This window comes from Hypanus sabinus, chromosome 19, assembly GCF_030144855.1.
Source record: "Hypanus sabinus isolate sHypSab1 chromosome 19, sHypSab1.hap1, whole genome shotgun sequence".
NCBI classification, from domain to species: Eukaryota; Metazoa; Chordata; class Chondrichthyes; order Myliobatiformes; family Dasyatidae; genus Hypanus; species Hypanus sabinus.
This window is the reverse complement of record NC_082724.1, coordinates 64,288,171-64,307,265: the sequence shown is the minus strand read 5'-3', so window position 1 is coordinate 64,307,265 and position 19,095 is coordinate 64,288,171. Positions and strand designations below refer to the sequence as shown.

At 41.4% G+C, this 19,095-nt stretch overlaps 1 protein-coding gene across 1 annotated transcript in view; it reads right to left on the bottom strand.

Moving 5' to 3' along the window:
• dock3 (dedicator of cytokinesis 3) overlaps positions 1–19,095 on the bottom strand; it is a 964,109-nt gene that overhangs the window by 84,100 nt on the left and 860,914 nt on the right. The window contains exons 36-39 of the mRNA XM_059944552.1: positions 13,098–13,191; positions 10,926–11,074; positions 6,356–6,442; positions 288–392 (exon numbers count right to left, since the gene is read on the bottom strand). Coding sequence (XP_059800535.1) covers positions 288–392; positions 6,356–6,442; positions 10,926–11,074; positions 13,098–13,191 — 435 coding nt within the window. The remainder of the gene's footprint in view (positions 1–287; positions 393–6,355; positions 6,443–10,925; positions 11,075–13,097; positions 13,192–19,095) is intronic.

Below are 19,095 nucleotides of genomic sequence, written 5' to 3'. Positions count from 1 at the left end.
TACAGCTGCATCATTGTGTAGTCCCTGCTGCCCCATTGCTGAATGGCCACCCTTACTTCTCAGAGAGCTTTCTGAACAACAGAATAAAATATTTATTTTATTTTATTCAGAGAGACAGATCAGTAACAGCCCTTACGGCCCAGCATGCCTACGCTACCCAAGTGACCAATTAACATGAAAACATCAAATGTCCATTTCTCTCCACAGATGCTGCCTAACCCATTGAGATTTATGTTTTTAAAAGTTTTTATATTTGCAAGGATAACAAGAATCTGTACTTCACTCACCCGCAGATAGAATGGAAACTTCCTGCCATAAAATCCAACCCTGAAGAACTCTGGTTCTAGGCGCTGCTGCTCTAATATGTTGTCATAATATGCAGCTTCCATTTTCTGTTAAGAGAGGCAAAAAGTATTGGTTAAGGATGAATCACTGAACATGGCAAATTTGTTAAAGTCTCAAGAGAAAAGTTACGTGAAGAATATTTTTGTAGAATGTTTAAACTATGTTTCTCTCTGGCAGCCAAACCTCAGCTGTTATCAGCTTCAGGTCTGAGAGTCTTGAGCTCAAAATATTGGTAGGCTCCTCTATGCCGTACTGAGGAAGGATTGATTTACAGGAAACACCATCTATTCTCTGAGGTGAATAGAAGCTGTGTGATACAGAATTATCCCTGGTGTCATTCAATAAATATAACTAAAAAAGAGTATTATTTGATAATTATCACATTTTTTATGGTAAGAATTTCTGACATGATTTCCTACATCATCGCAGTAACTGCACTTCAGCAATGTGGATTTCGGAACGGAGGGCATCTGTGGGTTGTCCAAGGTTGGTGGATGTGTGTGTGAGCAGTAGGCACAAGGTCCAGTTGGTCGAGTGCTTGGAGTTCGAGCCTGGAATTCAGGATTCCGTCATTGGCTAGTCCGGGAATCAATACCAAGGAGTGAGGACCAGAGGCCTGTTCTGAAGTTGGAGAACTGTCCATGTGTGGGTGGGAGGAAAGGGACTTGTCTCGTTGCCTATTGTATTCTGCTTTGTTGTGTTCTGTGTTGTCCTGCCAAGCATCCTGGGAATTCTATGTTGATGCTGGAATGTGTGGCAATACTTAAGGACTGCTCCCAGCACATCCTTAGGATGCATTTCACTGTATGCTTCTATGTATATGTGATAAATAAATCTGAATCTGAAAGTATGTTTTTGGTCATAAAGTGATTTTGGATGTACTAAATTATGAAGCACAAACTGGAAATACAAGGCTTTCAGCTTGTCTTCCTTAAGCACTGATTCTAGGGTACAAATACACAAGTACTGCCAGTTCTTCAGCCTCCTCAACCACTCTACTAATTTTCATGTGAGAATCTAGAGGCAGGCCATCAGTCATGAGCTTCAGCATCAGGCCTCGGTCTGCTGTCATTCCAAATTCACTGGAGTAGCATTTATCTGAGCCCATTCCATATTTAGTAAAGTTGTGGATGATTTAGAAACATAGAAAACTTACAGCACAATGTAGGCCCTTCAGCTCGTGATGCCATGCTGAACAATTACTTATTTTGGAAATTACCTGGGTTACCCATAGCCCTCTATTTTTCTAAGCTCCATGTACCTATCCAGGAGTCTCTTAAAAGACCTTATATTATCCACCTTCACCATTGTTGCCGGCAGCCCATTCTATGCACTCACAACCCTCTACGTAAAAAAAACTTGCCCCGACATCTCCTCTGTACTTACTTCCAAGTACCTTAAAACTGTGCCCTCTCATGTTAGCCATTTCAGCCTGGGAAAAAGCCTTTAACTATCCACACGATCAATGCCTCTCATTATCTTGTACACCTCTAACAGGTCACCTTTCATCCTCTGTCGCTCCAAGGAGAAAAGGCCAAGTTCACTCACCCTATTCTCATAGGGCATGCTCCCCAATCCAGGCTACATCCTTGTAAATCTCTTCTGCACCTTTTCAATAGTTTCCACATCCTTCCTGTAGTGAGGTGACCAGAACTGAGCACAGTACTCCAAGTGGGGTCTGACCTGGGTCCTATAAAGCTGTAACATTACCTCTCAGCTCTTAAACTCAATCCCACAGTTGATGAAGGCCAATGCACTATATGCCTTCTTAACCACACAATCAACCTGTGCAGCAGCTTTGAGTGTCCTATGGACTTGGACCCCAAGATCCCTCTGATCCTCCACACTGCCAAGAGTCCTACCATTAATGCTATATTCTGTCATCATACTTGACCTACCAAAATGAAACACTTCACACTTATCTGGGTTGAACTCCATCTGCCATTTCTCAGTCCAGTTTTGCATCCTATCGATGTCCTGCTATAACCTCTGACAGCTCTCCACACTATCCACAACACCCCAAACCTTTGTGTCATCAGCAAACTTACTAACCCATTCCTCCACTTCCTCACCTAGATCATTTATAAAAATCACAAAGAGAAGGGGTCCCAGAACAGATCCCTGAGGCACACCACTGGTCACTGACCTCCATGCAGAATATGACCCATCTACAACCACTCTTTGCCTTCTGTGGGCAAGCCAATTCTGGATCCACAAAGCAATGTCCCCTTGGATCCCATGCCTCCTTACTTTCTCAATAAGCCATGCATGGGGTACCTTATCAAATACCTTGCTGAAATCCATATACACTACATCTACTGCTTTATCTTCATCAATGTGTTTAGTCACATCCTCAAAAAGTTCAATCAGGTTCATAAGGTACGACCTGCCTTTGACAATACTGACTACTCCTAATCATATTATACCTCTCCAAATGTTCATAAATCCTGCCTCTCAGAATCTTCTCCATCAACTTACCAACCACTGAAGTAAGACTCACTGGTCTATAATTTCCTGGGCTATCCCTACTCCCTTTCTTGAATAAAGGAACAACATCCACAACCTCCGATCCTCCGGAACCTCTCCATCCCAATTGATGATGCAATGATCACTGCCAGAGGCTCAACAATCTTCTCCCTACCTCTCACATTAGCCTGGGGTATATCTTGTCCGGTCTATGTGACTTATCCACTTTGATACTTTCTAAAAGCTCCTGCATATCCTTTCTCTTAATGTCTATATGCTCAAGCTTTTCAGTCCGCTGTAAGTCATCCCTACAATCGCCAAGATCCTTTTCTATAGTGAATACTGAAGCAAAGTATTGATTAAGCATCTCCACTATCTCCTCTGGTTCCATACGCACTTTCCCACTGTCACAATTGATCGGTCCTATTCTCTCATGTCTTATCCTCTTGCTCTTCACATACTTGCAGAATGCCTTGGGGTTTTCCTTAATCCAGCTCGCCAAGGCCTTCTCATGGCCCCTTCTGGCTCTCCTAATTTCATTCTTAAGCTCCTTCCTGCTAGCCTTATAATTTTCTAGACCTCTATCATCACCTAGTTTTTTGAAACTTGCGTAAGCTTTTCTTTTCTTCTTGACTAGATTTACAATAGCCTTTGTACACCACGGTTCCTGTAACCTACCATCCTTTCCCTGTCTCATTGGAATGTACCTATGCAAAATGTCATGCAAATATCCCTGAACATTTGCCACATTTCTGCTGCACATTTCCCTGAGAACATCTCAATTTATACTTCCAAATTCCTGCCTGATAGCTTCATATTTCCCCTTACTCCAATTTAAAGCCTTCCTAACTTGTCTGTTCTTATCTCTCTCCAATGCTATGGTAAAGGAGATAGAATTATGATCACTATCTCCAAAATGCTCTCCCACTGAGAGACCTGACACCTGACCAGGTTCATTTCCCAATACCAGATCAAGAACAGCCTCTGCTCTTGTAGGCTTATCTACATATTGTGTCAGGAAACCTTTCTGAACATACCTAACAAGCACCAGCCCATCTAAACCTCTTGATCTAGGAAGATGCCAATCAATATTTGGGAAATTAAAATCTTCCACCTCGATGACCCTGTTATCATTACACCTTTCCAGAATCTGTCTCTCTATCTGTTCCTCGATGTCCATGTTACTATTGGAAGGTCTATACAAAACACCCAGTGGAGTTATTGACCCCTTCCTTTTCCTAACATCCACTCACAGAGAGACTCAGTAGACGTTATTTCTGACCCAGTTTTCTCAACATTATTTTCAACATTTAATGAAGAAAAATTCTTGAATTTGGAAATAAATGTGACTTAGTACCTGTTTCAGAAGACAGTCCCAAATTTCTCCCATCTCTTTACCCCTAAAAGGCCTAGCTCAAATTTTTGATTTTGCTCCATAAGTAGAATTTCCCAGTCAGTAGAAATAATTTCCTCAATTTGCTCTATTACCTTATGTTAATATTTTGAGAATTTCTGAAAAGTAATCCATTTAAATTTTAGGGAGTACATCCTTAATTTACTATTGCAAAGTTCAGATATCATTCTAGTTAGTCTACTGTGCAATTCCTATAAGGAAACTGATATCTTTCCTAAGTACCAGAGATTCTGCAGATGCTGGAAATCAGAGCAACACACACAAAATGCTGGAAGAACTCAGCAGGTCAGGCAGTATCCCTGGAAGTGAATACACAGTTGATGTTTCAGACCGAGTCTTGATGAAGGGGATTGGTTTGAAATGCTGAACATTCATTCCTTTCTAAATATGCCCAACCTGCTGAGTTCTTCTAGCATTCTGCATAATACCCTTCCTAAACTGTACTGTCTAGAGCTGTTCTCAGTTCTCCAGCTGCAATCTAATCTGCAGTGTAATTCAACCATGCTTGTCTACCAGATGTCTCAATTATAAAGAATAACATTCCATTAGCGTTTTGATTATTTTCTATGCTTGTGCCTGATATTTTAATGGCTTTATGCATGCTCTGAGGCTTTATGAACTTTACTTGCATCTAGCTTTCCACTATTTAAAAAGTTCTCTGCTCCAACCTTTTCAGAAATATTGTTTGTCATAGTTGCATCCACTCACATAATACAGTGATAATCTAATAGTCTGCATTCTAATGTTGTTATCCAATGCTGTCTATCCAAGAATTTGAATTCAGGTCTTTTACCCCATCATCTGTTTATAAGTACTGTGAATAGATATGGCCTCAGTACAGATTGTTTGTCAGATCCTGCTGGTTAGATCATGCCAGAATGACAATTATCCCTCCTCTCCTGCCACTTGCTCTATTTTTTATATGGGTCAATAAACTGCCTTGAATATTATGAGTTTCAAACCTTTAGCTAATGGTTTTGAGTAATCCCTCTGGACATTTACTTAGAACACTACAGGCCCTTCGGTCACAATGTTGAGCCAACCTTCTAACCAACTCTAAAATTAATTTAACCCTCCCTCCTACATAGCCCTCCATTTTTCTCCCATCTTGTTCAGAATTACATGAAAAAAGGAAAACGTGGTTGAAAAATAATTAAAGTACAGACTGGTTATTACTGGTCTCAAATTAGTTATGTTTTGTGAAAAAGTTGATATGAAAGCATTTTATGAAAAGATAGTTGATAGACTATTCCTCAGCCGAACCATGATAAATACCAAAATATTCATTTTGTTTATGGCTTTGTATAAAAGGTGAGTATAAACAAATAGTGCCAAGCTGTGGTCTCCGTCAAATTTGTGGCTCAGATTTTACTGTTTGCTTAATTAGCTGGGATGTTTTGGAGACGGGGGTGGGGGGCGGTAGTTGGTGGTGATTGTTAGGGGTCAGGTTGGGGTTAACCGACAGGAATGTTGTGAAGTTAGAGATCACATTAGGGTTTAGAGACAGGGATGTGGAGGAGTTAAAGGTCAGGCTGGAGTCTAGACTTTCACCGCACTCCAAGGCTAGCGACATGGATTGGTGACAAACACCCATGGATGGCGGGCTGTCCCAGCTTAATGGGTCGCAGGATTGGATGTCTGTGCAAGCAAGAGGAATGAGGGCCAGAGTTCAAGCCTGGAGTATGGGATCCTGTCATCGGCTAGCCTAGGCTCAATGCAGAAAATTGAAGCCCGAAAGTCAACTGGAACACTGGACGTCAAATCCTAAAGCCTGGAAACTACAGGCTCAGAGACCTGTCCTGGATTCAGAGGAACAGTGTGTGGCATGGGTGGAAGGGAGGAAAAGGGTTTGTTTTGCAGTTGTTCTGTTTCTTGTTAAGTTCTGTGTTGTTTTGTTGAGTACTGTGGGAACCTTATGTTGGCGCCAGGGTGTGTGGCAACACTTGGAGGCTGTCCCCAGCACATCCTCAGGTTATACTGGTTGGAAATGCATGTCACGATATGTTTCCATGTGCGTCTGATAAATCAATGAATTTGAATTTTCATCTTGTTATATATTTGCATCATTGATGTTATTTACCAGGAATTTAGTCTGGACAGTTACCTTTTTAATGACTTTGCAATACATACCCGAATCCAGCTGAGACTGTGGTAATCATAGAAGACCTCATATTGACTGGCCAGTTCCCGACAGAGAGGGATCCCAAACTCCCAGCACTAAACAAAAAAAGGGAAAAATCAATTCAATGCAAATTGTAAAATGTTCCAGGATGTCATCACTGGAAGAAAGGGTAGTTCGACCAGTACTGGACTTAATAATTCAAGAATTGTGAAAGTACAGTATGCCTGGAATACCAGTGGGTTAATACTGTCTGAGCTACAAGCCCGAGCTCTGAGAATCCATAACTCTGTCTGCACCGGTCAGGGTCTGGCCAATTGACTGGGGGCTTGGCTTCTTCCCAGGCATGTTGTCTGTTGTATTTTTGTGGATTCTTCTCAACTAATCTAGAATTGATTATAATTTTTACTCACTAACCAATGTTCCCTCTAATTTGTAATGACTAGTGTGTGCAAAAGTATTGCGCTGTGCAATTTTTTCCCCAGTGACAACAACATATGCGCACTGTTGATCTCTTCAATAGAAGCAATATAAATAAGCCAGTTCTAAAATCTACAGACAAATCAACGCAAACTCCACGCTGTCAACACCATCCACGTCAGAAACTGGAAAAGGAAATATGATTGTGTACATTGTTAAATATACTTAACATGCCAATGAGGTGGAGGGTGACAACCTTTTGTGTGCAGTTTAAATTCCCTTGTGCGCTAGTAGCAAAAGATGTGTATGTACAGACGCCTTAGAGGGAACATTGTCACTAACTCATTCTAAGCGCATTAAATAAAAAGATTTATTGTGGCATTTGGTCTTCCACAGAACTGCAACCACAATGCAAATAATGTCATAAGGCATAACAATGAGATTAATTTTTGTAAGATATCAGTAATTTTAGGTAACACTCCCTTTAGTAGCTAAGTGACGTATATTGTACTAACATACTCTTCAACACATTAGAGAGGCTCATCAGCTATTACTGCTGTTAGTTCTTCACCAACTGAAGATTTTCAAAGCATTTCATTTTTTTCTGAACTTTAGTATAGTAATTTAATAACACTGGAGCTTCAATTGAAGCTTCACCCTTTTTGATCCAGGCAGACCAACACTAGTGTATCAATAATCTCAGCTACTCCAACATTTGCTTCTGAAAACTCCAGGTTCAATGGCAAATACCATCTTACAGGTAATCATCAGCACTCAGCCCCCAAATCTCAAGGGCACTAATTGGCGTCAATGGTAAATACATCAAATACCTTCAATTTGTATGGATACTTCAGAGCTTGGTTCCATCAAACCTTCAGGAAGAGTGTTTTGTACTTTAGTGGAACCTGTTCTCTCTGAGACACCAGGCTGTTCCCTTACTGGGTCCCTCTGAAGGTTTTCATCTTTCTTTTTTGCTTAAGCAACTGTTGGGTTACTTTCTGAAGGTTTTCCTGTTCTTCATATTCTCACTTGAAATGTCCATTACCTCCACAGTTGTAACAGAAAATACCAATTGCCTCCCAGGTCAAAAGACCCCTTTCAGCAGCATTCCTCTACTTAGACAGTTCCTCATGTGGGCTGAGTTTCCCAGCAGACATGTCACATTTTATTGCAGCACCAGCGACTTCAACTGTGATTCCTTGGCTTGCAGGTTTTTCATTTCATTTTGCAAAACCCCTATTTATGTGGCATCAGGGGTCGCTTCAACAAAAGAGGGAAAGAGGGTACAACTCAGGACACTACTCGACCATTGGAAAACTTCCGCTCCAGTTTACCAATATTTCAACAGTTAACAGGAAAAAAAAGGGCCCATTACAATTAAACCAGTCTAAATGGGCACATAAACATTGGAACTCGCTTCTGTAGTAGTTGGGTGTATCACTTCACTCACGTTCCTGAACTTCCACCACCAACTACAGTTTGAATTTCCCTGGAAGAACATCATGAATAAACTGGCTAAATCAGAAGTTTTGACACTTCCTCCTTGAAACCATATGTCTGAACAAAACAATAGGGTCTCCCCCATGGCTGGGATCCTCCAAACGGCTTCCTTTGTGCTCCTCTCTGCACCTCCTCACAAAAGACCCCAACCAGACTACTGTCCTTCAGAAATCTGATCCTGCCCAGTTCTCTCACTGCATCCCGCTAGGCAGAATGTTACAACACCCTACCAAAACAAACCCGAGTGGCTGACACAACATTCCTAAGTTGGACAAGCGGCTCGCTATCTTTCGCTGAAGCCAAAACACTAGTCTATGAAGCCTAACTAACAGGACGCACTGCACTTGCAGATAAACTGCTATAATAAAAACAACTCACACCATAGCAGAAATACAATAAAACATGTTCTTAACCAGGAAATTACATGTGTGCCTAAGACTTTTGCACAGAAAAGTATATATTTTATTTATTTAACGATAGAGCACGGTAACAGGCTTTTCCAGTCCAACTACATTTGTGGGATCAATTAGCCTACTAACCATACAGCTTTGGAATGTTTTCCTGGAGTGTCGGAAGCTGAGGGAGACCTGACAGAGCTATAGATGAAGTAGAGTCACAGTCTTTTTCCGATGGTGGCAATGTCTAATACCATTCATCATAAATAATTAATTAATGTAAAATATTCTCAATCTATATTTTTAAAAATTCAAATGGGTTGTAAACCTACCTTTTATATTGTTTAAAGTGCTTGGTGTGTTTAGAAGCTTTTGAGAGTAATTGTGTCTTTTCAGTCTTTTAACTGTTTTGCAGAGTACTCCTGATGTTTCCGATTAGCTTGTTTTCAGTAACGGATAGCTTGATAGCTCTGGCTTTGTCTCCCGACGAGGTTTCTCCTGTATTTCCGGATTCCCTGCATGATTCCATTATGATGCAGAGGCCCTCTCAGTCACACCATCAGGAATTTCTCAGAGAGGTTTCCAGATGTTCATGAATTTGTCACACAAGTACAGATTTAGGCTACATCCATGCTAGACTGGATAAATCTGTAACCGAAGCTTTTTCTCTTTGTTTTGACCCTCTGTCTACACTGAAACAGCATTTTCCTCCCCCGAAAATGGGGCTTTTCTAAAATGCTCTCCAGAGTGTTTAAATCTAAAAATGCTGATTGGCCGGTGTAGTGTGTATGGGGTAACTGAAACTTTTTAAAAACGCTGTCATGACGTGCCGGAACAGATGGTAGTGGCAGTGTGGCATTTCATAGTTTTCTTGAACGCAACTTCCAACACCACAGCAACAATGGCGGATGACTTCAGGAGACTGTCCCCGAGCAGAATGTTACTGCAGCTTTGCAGTATGACAGAGAATTTCAACCCCCCACACAACCTAACAACTTCAGAACAGATGGCAATGAGACTGAAGCCAGAAGAGTTAGAAATGTACTCATCAAATACTTTGACCCATAATTTACTGAATAAATAAATATATTCATTTTGCCGTTTTCTGTCCTTGCTTGTATGAAGGTGGTTTACCTATTTATACAAGTACTTCTCTGACAATAGATAAGTTACAACCTAATGTAACATTGTATGGAAATACAAGATAACACTGATGCAGACATGTTTTATACATTTAACAAGGTGCTTTATTAATGTATTGCTTGTGCAAACATTCAATAGATGCAATTGTCACTACTTCCAAAATGTTATTTTTAAGTAGTAGCTTATGTTTGTCATAGACGTGAAAATGTTAAGGCCAAAAAAAGGAAAATTGTGAGTTTTACTTTTACTCAGGTGAAAATAAAATCACTTTTGCTCAGTAACTCGTTTTACTGCACATGTTAAATACAGCAAAACAATACAGAAAGACATCGCAAAAGTAAAGGCAAACAAATGAGGTAACAGCACATTTCACTTCTGCCCAGTAACAAGCCTTATTGCATTTAGTTGTAGCTGTCGTCCCATTCATCGGTGAAGAGACTACGGCTGTAGGAAATGTTTCCAATATCGTCTGTGAACTCCCTGTTGGTTGCCTCCATGCGCTCCAGTATTTTCTTTTTTAGTTTTAAGTCTGTGGTGAACTACATATACCTGTCTGGACAGGACCCCCCCACCCTGCTGACTGACCGTGGCTCCTCCCACAGACCCCGGTATAAAGGCGATTGGAGCCTGAGCCCTGCCCTCAGTCTCCAGGATGTAGTGTGGTGGTCATTTGCTGCTTGTTCTTTCTTCCAGCCAATAAAAGCCTATATCTCGCCTCACGTCTCGGAGAGTTATTGATGGTGCATCAAAGTCCTCCTGTGCGAGGGGAAACAGCTGTCCGTCGTTTGGCAATTTCCTTTTAAGTTTTAAAGTTTTTCTAGTCTGTAACTGGACATACTTTCACGACGAGATTCGACACCAAACATGTCGCTTGTTTTCTATAGATGAGCCCTGCACATGCCCAGTAGGAAGATGTTCGCCCAAATACCAGTTTTAAGGTGGATAGAGGTATTTTCAAAAATGCCTGGTGTGGACGCCTATCGTTTGTACGCGAAACTGGCATTTTCAAAATTATCCGGTCTAGTGTGGACCTAGCCTTAGCAACCACAGACAGCTGATTGTTGATCACTTTTTTCTGTTACCAGTGATGTCAACAGCACTAAGAAGAAGCTCTGGCACTCACCTTCCCTTTGTTGAAGTAGCTGATAACCTGGCGACACAATCCCTCCTTGCGCTGCCACTCACTCTGTGCTGGGTAGTGCAGAAACTCCCGCAAGGGTCTGTCCTCCCATTGAAGCAGCTCCCAGTACAGCATCAGTGTAAATGCTGCCTCTAAAGGACAGAAAGACACATTAATTCAAGAAAGCATGGACTCTAAGAAATAGTCTATATTATCACAAAACTAATGAGATCCTACAGTCTCTAACATTAGAAGAATAATTAGGTTTCTCCCTCTACACTGAAGATGCTGACTGCTGTTGTGATCTTGATGCTTTTGTGGTACAAAGATACTTCAGAAGTCGAGAATGAGGGATAAAACTTCTTGCAAATGGCTGTTTTATTAAATGTTACCAGAATGAAAAACAACCAAGGGAGAGGTGAGACCAAGATTAAAAAAGAAGCAATTAACCTACAAAATAGCCAGATATAAGTAGCGTGATATCTGCTACTAAAAACTAAGAAATTTCTGGAAAAATACAGAAGTAACTATTGTAATTCCTAGAAAATTCACTGAATAATTACATGCAGATAGGTGAATACACACATAAAATGCAAGCAAGCTTAGGACAGTTAATCTACAAGAAAAATAACAATTCAACATCCCAACCCAATATTGTAAATTCCAGAGCTTCAGTCGATCTTTAAATTTGGTATGCAATGAACAATAACTTTCTGTTAGTTGTTTTTTTAATACTTGATGTATCTGCCTACTAGTCTTTTATAAATTTTACATTAGCACTTCAGGATCATTCTGTGCTCCCCAGCCCTCCATTCTCATTATTTAGCTAATATGCATTTTTAACATTTCTCAGATGACACTGGAGTATGGTGACTTTTGCAAGCTGTTCTCTGCAGATCTACTCATTACTTATAATTATTCTATTATTTTTCCAATCAATACTCTATGTCTCTAAGAATTCACCTCATTTTGCCCTGTGATATTGTGTTCCCTTTATACTACCTCAATGCACTGAGATAATGATCTGTATGGATGGCATGCAAAACAAAGTTTTATACTGTACCTCTGTACATGGACAACAATAAACCGATTTACCAATTTACCATTATTCTCCAATTGCCAGGGCTTTACCCATACACTTAATATATCTATATTCCTTTGTAATATCCTTCTATCCACTTTAGAAATTACTTTATACCTAACTTTGTGTCATTCTATATCAGTCTCTTTAACAAGTGAAACACTGCTTCACCTCTGGATACTGGGAAGGGAAGAGGGAAAAGGCAAGGTCTGCATCTCCTGCAACTGCATGGGAAGGTAACCTGCAAGAGGAATGGGTGTATGTGGAGATGGAAATGTGAACAAGGAAGAGTCTCTTCAGAATGGTGAAAGGAGACATACATGCAAAACAGTGAGCTGGAGGTGAATTCACTGAGTGAGTAATACTACTCAAGACATCAGAAGAGACTGGTGATGGCAAAACTTGAAAGCAATGGCTTCTTGGGGGAACACAGGGATTTTGATCTCTTAAGACATGTAGTACATTCTGAACATTAAATGTCAAGGTTATCAAAATAGGCTTAGAGATCCTAAGGGCAATCTGGTCTTCATCCATGAATACTCAGAATACTATCAAGCCACACAATGCACAATGTGTTCATTTTTTTTTCCAGTTTGACAAACTTGAGGCTTAGTTAAATACAACTGTAAAGTTTAGTGTCAATAATTTTGTTGATGTCATTAATTCAATTTTCACATTGCCGTGCTGAACAAGTGAGGCAAAATGAACAAGTTTTTGACTGGCAGATCAGTTAGCTGACTGAAGGATTTATATTGGGCCTTCAGCTCCGCACAACTTAGTACATATGGATGATTTAGGCAGCTAAGTTTGCTGATTCTATAAAGCCAAGTGGAAAAAAACTGGTTGTGAGAAGCAGACAAAAGCTATTGGCAGATAAAGTTAATGAATCAAACTGGTAGCAGATGGAGTATAATGCCACAAAATATGAGGTTATTCACATTCATGGGAAAAACTTATAAATGTTGTTGTCTGGTTCATGAGACAATGAAATTAAGAAAGGATCAGTGTGGAATCCAGTCACGTGGTGTACTGCTTTAGCACAATATGAAACTTCTAATTTCTATGGAACTTGCATCAAGCTTACTGACCCTTACCTGTGTAGTTATCAGCCTGTAGATGCATGTCACACAGTTTATGGATATAACGGATGTACATCTCCTCCTTGTTAATCTCTGACTTGTAAAAGTTCTGAAATAAATGTAAGTTTCTATAAACACTTGAAAGACAGAGCTGAAGCATGCTAGTAAAAAGAGGTAATCTTAACTGAGAGCCCAGACACAGCTTATGTCTAACGATGTTGCTTGAAAATCTTACTATGTTTGATGCTGTTGTATTCATCTTGGGAGTGTAGGATGGAAGTGTATATGTAGCAGTTTTAGATGGTATGTAACCTGAGTTGTGCTTAACCTGGCAATACTAGATGGGTCTTTCTAGGGATGCCTTTATTCTGAATCTAGAGGCCCAGAGCTCGAGGTCTAGATTTCAGATCAAAGTTCAAAGCTCAAAAGTTCAAATTAAGTTTATTATCAAAGTACATAAATGTTACCATATACAACACTGAGATTCATTTTCTTGAGGGCATTCACAGTAAATACAAAACACAATAAGAGCACTGAAAGACAGCCCCCAATAGTATGGGCAACAATCAATGTGCAAAAGATAACAAACCGTGTAAATACAAAATGAGCAAAAAATAAGCAATAACTATCAAGAAAATTAGTTGCGGAGTTCTTGAAAATAAGTCTATAGGTTTATGGGAACAGTTCGGCTATGGGATGAGAAGGTTGATGGTTGTGGGGTAATAACTGTTCCTGAACCTAGTGGTGTGGGCCCTGAGGCTTCTGTACCTTCTTTCAGCAGTGAGAAGAGAGCATGGCTTGGATGGTGGGGGACCCTGATGATGGAAGCTGTTTTCCTGTGACAGCACTCTGTGCAGAAGTGCTCAGTGGTGGGGAGGGCTTTACCCATGATGTACTGGGCTGTATCCACTACTTTTTTTAAGGCTTTTCCATTCAAGGTCATGATACAACTAGTTAATAAGTGCTCCACTGCACATCTGTAGAAGTTTGTCAAAGTTTTAGATGGCACGTTGAATCTTTGAAAACTTCTAAGAAACTAGAGGCACTGCTGTGCTTTCTTCATAATTGCACTTACATTCTGGACCCAGAACAGATCCTCTGAAATGATAACACTGAGGAATTTAAAGTTGCTGACCCTTTCCACCTCTGATGATGACCTCATGGACCAGTTTCCTCCTCTTGAAGTCTATAATCAGCTCCTTGGGCTTGCTGACATTGAGTGAGAGGTTGTTGTTGTGGCAACATCAGCCAGATTTTCAATTTTCCCCCATATGCTGATTTGTCACCACCTTTGATTCAGCCAACAACAAAGGTGTCGTCAGCCAACTTAAATATGGCATCGAAGCTGTGCTTAGCTGCACAGTCACAAGTATTAAGCAAGTAGAGTGGGGGCTAAGCACACAGTCTTGTGGTGCACCTGTGCTGATGGGAGATTGTAGAGGAGATATTGTTATCAATCTGCTAGTGAGTTGCACAAGGAGGTATTGAGACCTAGATTTTGAAGCTTACTGATTAATTTTGAGGAGATGATAATATTGAATGCTGAGCTGTAGTCCTCACCGAGGTCCTCATTCATTGCCATCAGTCAGTCCTAGGTTGAGGCCTGAAGGTTGACGAGAAGCCCAATGTTTGAGAATTCACAATTTGGCTGGAGGGTGAAGAAAATGGCCTGTCCTGGGGATAGAGGATTCTGTATTGTGTGGTGGATCAGAGGGAGGGAGGAATGGGGATTTTCTTTTTGCTGTTGTTGCTTGGTACGTTCTGTGTTATTCTGCAGGGTATGGTGGGCACACTATGATGGCGTTGGAATGTGTGATGACACTTGCAGCTACCCCCCAGCACATCCTTGGGTGTGTTGGCTGTTATCACAAACAACACATTTCACCATATGCTTCAACTGACACAAGATAAAGAGTTCTCCGAACTAAATAAAAATACAGAAGGGATAAGTGAAGCGGCCATTGTACGTGAGTAGACCAGTGGCGAGAGTAGAAGCGACAAGCTTTGGCTCAAGGGAGACTTTGGTTTGGAAGAGGCATCGGCTCTATGTAAAGCATCTGTTAAGGCTTTCTTTTTGGTTTCTCCCCCTCTCTTACTGCACCATTTAAATGACTGTGATGTGCTCTTCGTGCTGGATGTTGGAGAACTAGGAGACCCAGAGTCTCCTGGGGAACTACATCTGCATAAAGTGTATCCAGCTGCAGCTCCTTGAAGACAGTGTCAGGGATCTGGAGCAGTAACTGGATGACCTTCGGCTTGTACAGGAGAGCAAGGATATAATTGATCAGAGTTACAGGGAAGTAGTCACCCCGAAGTTGCAGGAGGCGAGTAGCTGGGTGACTGTCAGGAGAAATGGAAATAGGCAGTTAGAGCAGAGTACCCCTGTGGCCATTCCCCTCAAAGACAAGTATACCACTTTGGATACTTTTGTGGGGGATGATCTCCTGGGAGAATGTTACTGGCACTGAGCATGAGTTCATGGTGCAGAAGGGAAAGAGAGAGAGAAGGGAGTGGTAGTGATAGGGGACTTGATAGTGAGGGGAACAGACAGGAGATTCTGTGGATGTGAACGGACACCTGGATGGTATGTTGCCTCCCAGGGGCCAAGGTCAGGGATGTCTCAGATTGTGTCCACATTTTGGAGAGGGAGAGGGAGCAGCCAGATGTCTTGGTACATATTGGTACCATTGACATAGGAAAGAAAAACAATATGGTCCTGAAAAGAGAATTTAGAGAGCTAGGTAGAAAGCTGAGAAGCAGGACCTCCTGGGTAGTAATTTCTGGATTGCTGCCTTTGCCACGCACCAATGAGGGTAGAAACTGGATGATTTGGCAGTTAAATGTCTGGCCGAGAAGCTGGTGCAGGGGGCAGGACTTCAGGATCTTGGATAAATGGGATCGCTTCTGGGAGAGGAATGACCTGTTCCAAAGTGACGGGTTGCAACCTGAACCCAAGGGGGAGCAACATTCTCGCGGGCAGGTTTGTTAGAGCTGTTGGGGAGGGTTTAAACTAATTTGGCAAGGGGGTAGGAACTGGAGTGAAGGGACTCAGGAAAGGATGGATGGTAAAAAAGTAGAGATAGCATGCAGACAGATTGTCAGGAAGGGCAGGCAGGTGCTGGGACTTAGTTGCAGCCAACAGGGATAATCAAATCATTAGGGATGCAGAGTCAGAAAGGACAGCAAATATGGTACTCAATGTGTTGTATCTAAATGTGCATAGTGTAAGAAATAAGGTGGATGATCTTGTTGCAATATTAACAATTGCCAGGTATGATTTTGTGGCCATCACTGAATCGTGGCTGAAGGATAGTTGTAGTTGGGAACTGAATTACACATTACATGAAGGTTACACATTATATTGGAGGGATAGGAAGGTAGGCAGAGGGGGTGGTGTGGCTCTACTGGTAAAGAATGGCATCAAATCGGTAGAAAGGTGTTACATAGGATCGGAAGATGTTGAATCCTTGTGGGTTGAGTTAAGAAACTGCAAGGGTAAAAGGACGTTGATGGTAGTTTATACAGGCTTCCCAACAGTGGCTGGGAGGTGGACCATAGGTTACAGCAGGAAATAGAAAAAGCGAATCCAAGGGCAATGTTATGGTAGTCATGGGAGATTTTAACATGCAGGTGGATTGGGAAAATCAAGTTGGCAGTGGGACTCAAGAGAGGGAGTTTGTTGAATGCTTAAGAGATAGGTTTTTAGAGCAGTTTGTTATTGAGCTTACTAGGGTGTTATGTAATGAATTGGAGGCGATTAGGGAGCTTAAGGTAAAAGAACTCTTAGGAACCACTGATCACAATATGATTGTGTTCAACTTGAAATTTGATGGGGAGAAAGTAAGGTCTGATGTAGCAGTATTTCAGTGGAATAAGGGAAATTACAGTGGTATGAGAGAGGAGTTGGCCAAAGTAAATTGGAAGGAGCTGCTGGCAGAGATGTCAGCAGAGCAGTAATGGCATGCATTTCTGGGAAAAACGAGGAAGGTGCAGGACATGTGTATTACAAAATGAAGAAATACTCAAATGGTAAAATAGTACAACCCTGACTGTCAAGGGAAGTCAAAGTTATTGTAAAAGCAAAAGAAAGGGCATTCAACAAAGCAAAAATTAGTGGGAAGGTAGAGGATTAGGAAGTTTTTGAAAACCTACAGAGAGCAACTAAAGTATAGTTAGAAGGGAAAAGATGAAATATGAAAGCAAGCTAGCAAATAATATCAAAGTGGATAGTAAATTTTTTTTCAAGTATGTTAAAAATGGAAGAGAAATGTGGATATAGGAGTGCTAGAAAATGAGGCAGGAGAAATAATAACAAGGGACAAGGAGATGGCTGATGAACTAAATGAGTATTTTGCATCAGTCTTCACTGTTGAAGTCACTAGCAATATGCCTGATGTTGAAGTGTGTGAAGGAAGATAAGTGGGTGCAGTTACTGTTACAAGAGAGAAGGTGCTCAAAAAGCTGAAAGACTTAAAGGTATGTAAGTCACCTGGACCAGAGGAACTGCATCCTAGGGTTCTGAAAGAGGTTGGCGATAGAGTTTGTGGTGGCATTAGAAATGATCTTTCAAAAATCACTGGACTCTGACATGGTGCCAGAGGACTGGAAAATTGCAAATGTTACTCCACTCTTTAAGAAAGGAGGAAGGCAGCAGAAAAGAAATTATAAACCAGTTAACCAGAACTCAGTGGTTTGGAAGATGTTGGAGTCAATTGCTAAGGATGAGGTGATGGAGTACTTGGTGACACAGGATAAAGTTAGCATGGTTTCCTTCAGGGAAAATTCTGCCTGATGAGCCTGTTGGAATTCTTTGAGGAGATTACAAGTAGGATAGATAAAGGAGATGCAGCGGATGTTGTATATTTGAACTTTCGAAGGCCTTTGACGAGGTGCCACACATGAAGCTGCTTACCAGGCTCATGGTATTACAGGAAAGTTACTAACATGGTTAGAGCATTGGCTGATTGGTGGGAAGCAGTGAGTGGGAATAAAAAGATCCTTTTCTGGTTGGCTGCCAGTAACTAGTGGTGTTCTGTAGGGGTCGGTGTTAGAACTGATGCACCATCAATAACTCACACTGAGACGTAAGGCGAGATATCGGCTTTTATTGACTGGAAGAAGGAACCAGGAGTGAGTGTCTATCATACAATGTCTTGGAGACTGAGGCCGAGCGTCAGGCCGCAGATCTCCTTTATACAGGGGCCTGTGGGAGGAGCCACAGGAGCAGTCAGCAGGGGCGTGTCCCGACAGGCACATAGTTCACCACAAGAACCACTTCTTTTTATGCTGTATATAAATGATTTAGATGACGGAATAGATGGCTTTGTTGCTAAGTTTGCAAATGATACGGAGATTGGTGGAGGGGCAGGTAGTGTTGAGGAAACAAGTAGGATGCAGAAGGATTTAGAAAGATTAGGAGAATGGGCAAAAAAGTGGCAAATGAAATACAATGTTGGAAAATGCATAGTCATGCACTTTGGTAGTAGAAATAAATGTGCAGACTATTTTCCAAACAGTGAGAAAATCCAAGAATCTGAGATGCAGAGGGATATGGGAGTCCTTGTGTAGAACACCCTGAAGGTGAATTTGTAGGTTGAATCAGTGATGACAAAGGCAAATGCCATATTAGCATTCATTTCAAGAGTCTAGAATACAAGAGTAAGGATGTGATACTGAGGCTTTTTAAGGCACTGGTGAGGCCTCACCTTGAGTATTGTGAACAATTTTGGGCCCCTCATCTTAGAAAACATGTGCTGGCATTGGAAAGGGTCCAAAGGAGGTTCATAAGGATGATTCCAGGAATGAAAGGGTTATCATACAAGGAATGTTTGATGGCTCTGGGTCTGTACTTGCTGGAATCCAGAAGGATGGGGAGGGGGGTTTTCATTGAAACCTTTTGAATGTTGAAAGGCCTAGACCGGGGGTCGGCAACCCGCGGCTCCGGAGCCACATGTGGCTCTTTTACGTCTGTGCTGCGGCTCCCTGTTGCTTTGGGAAATAATTGGTCAGTATT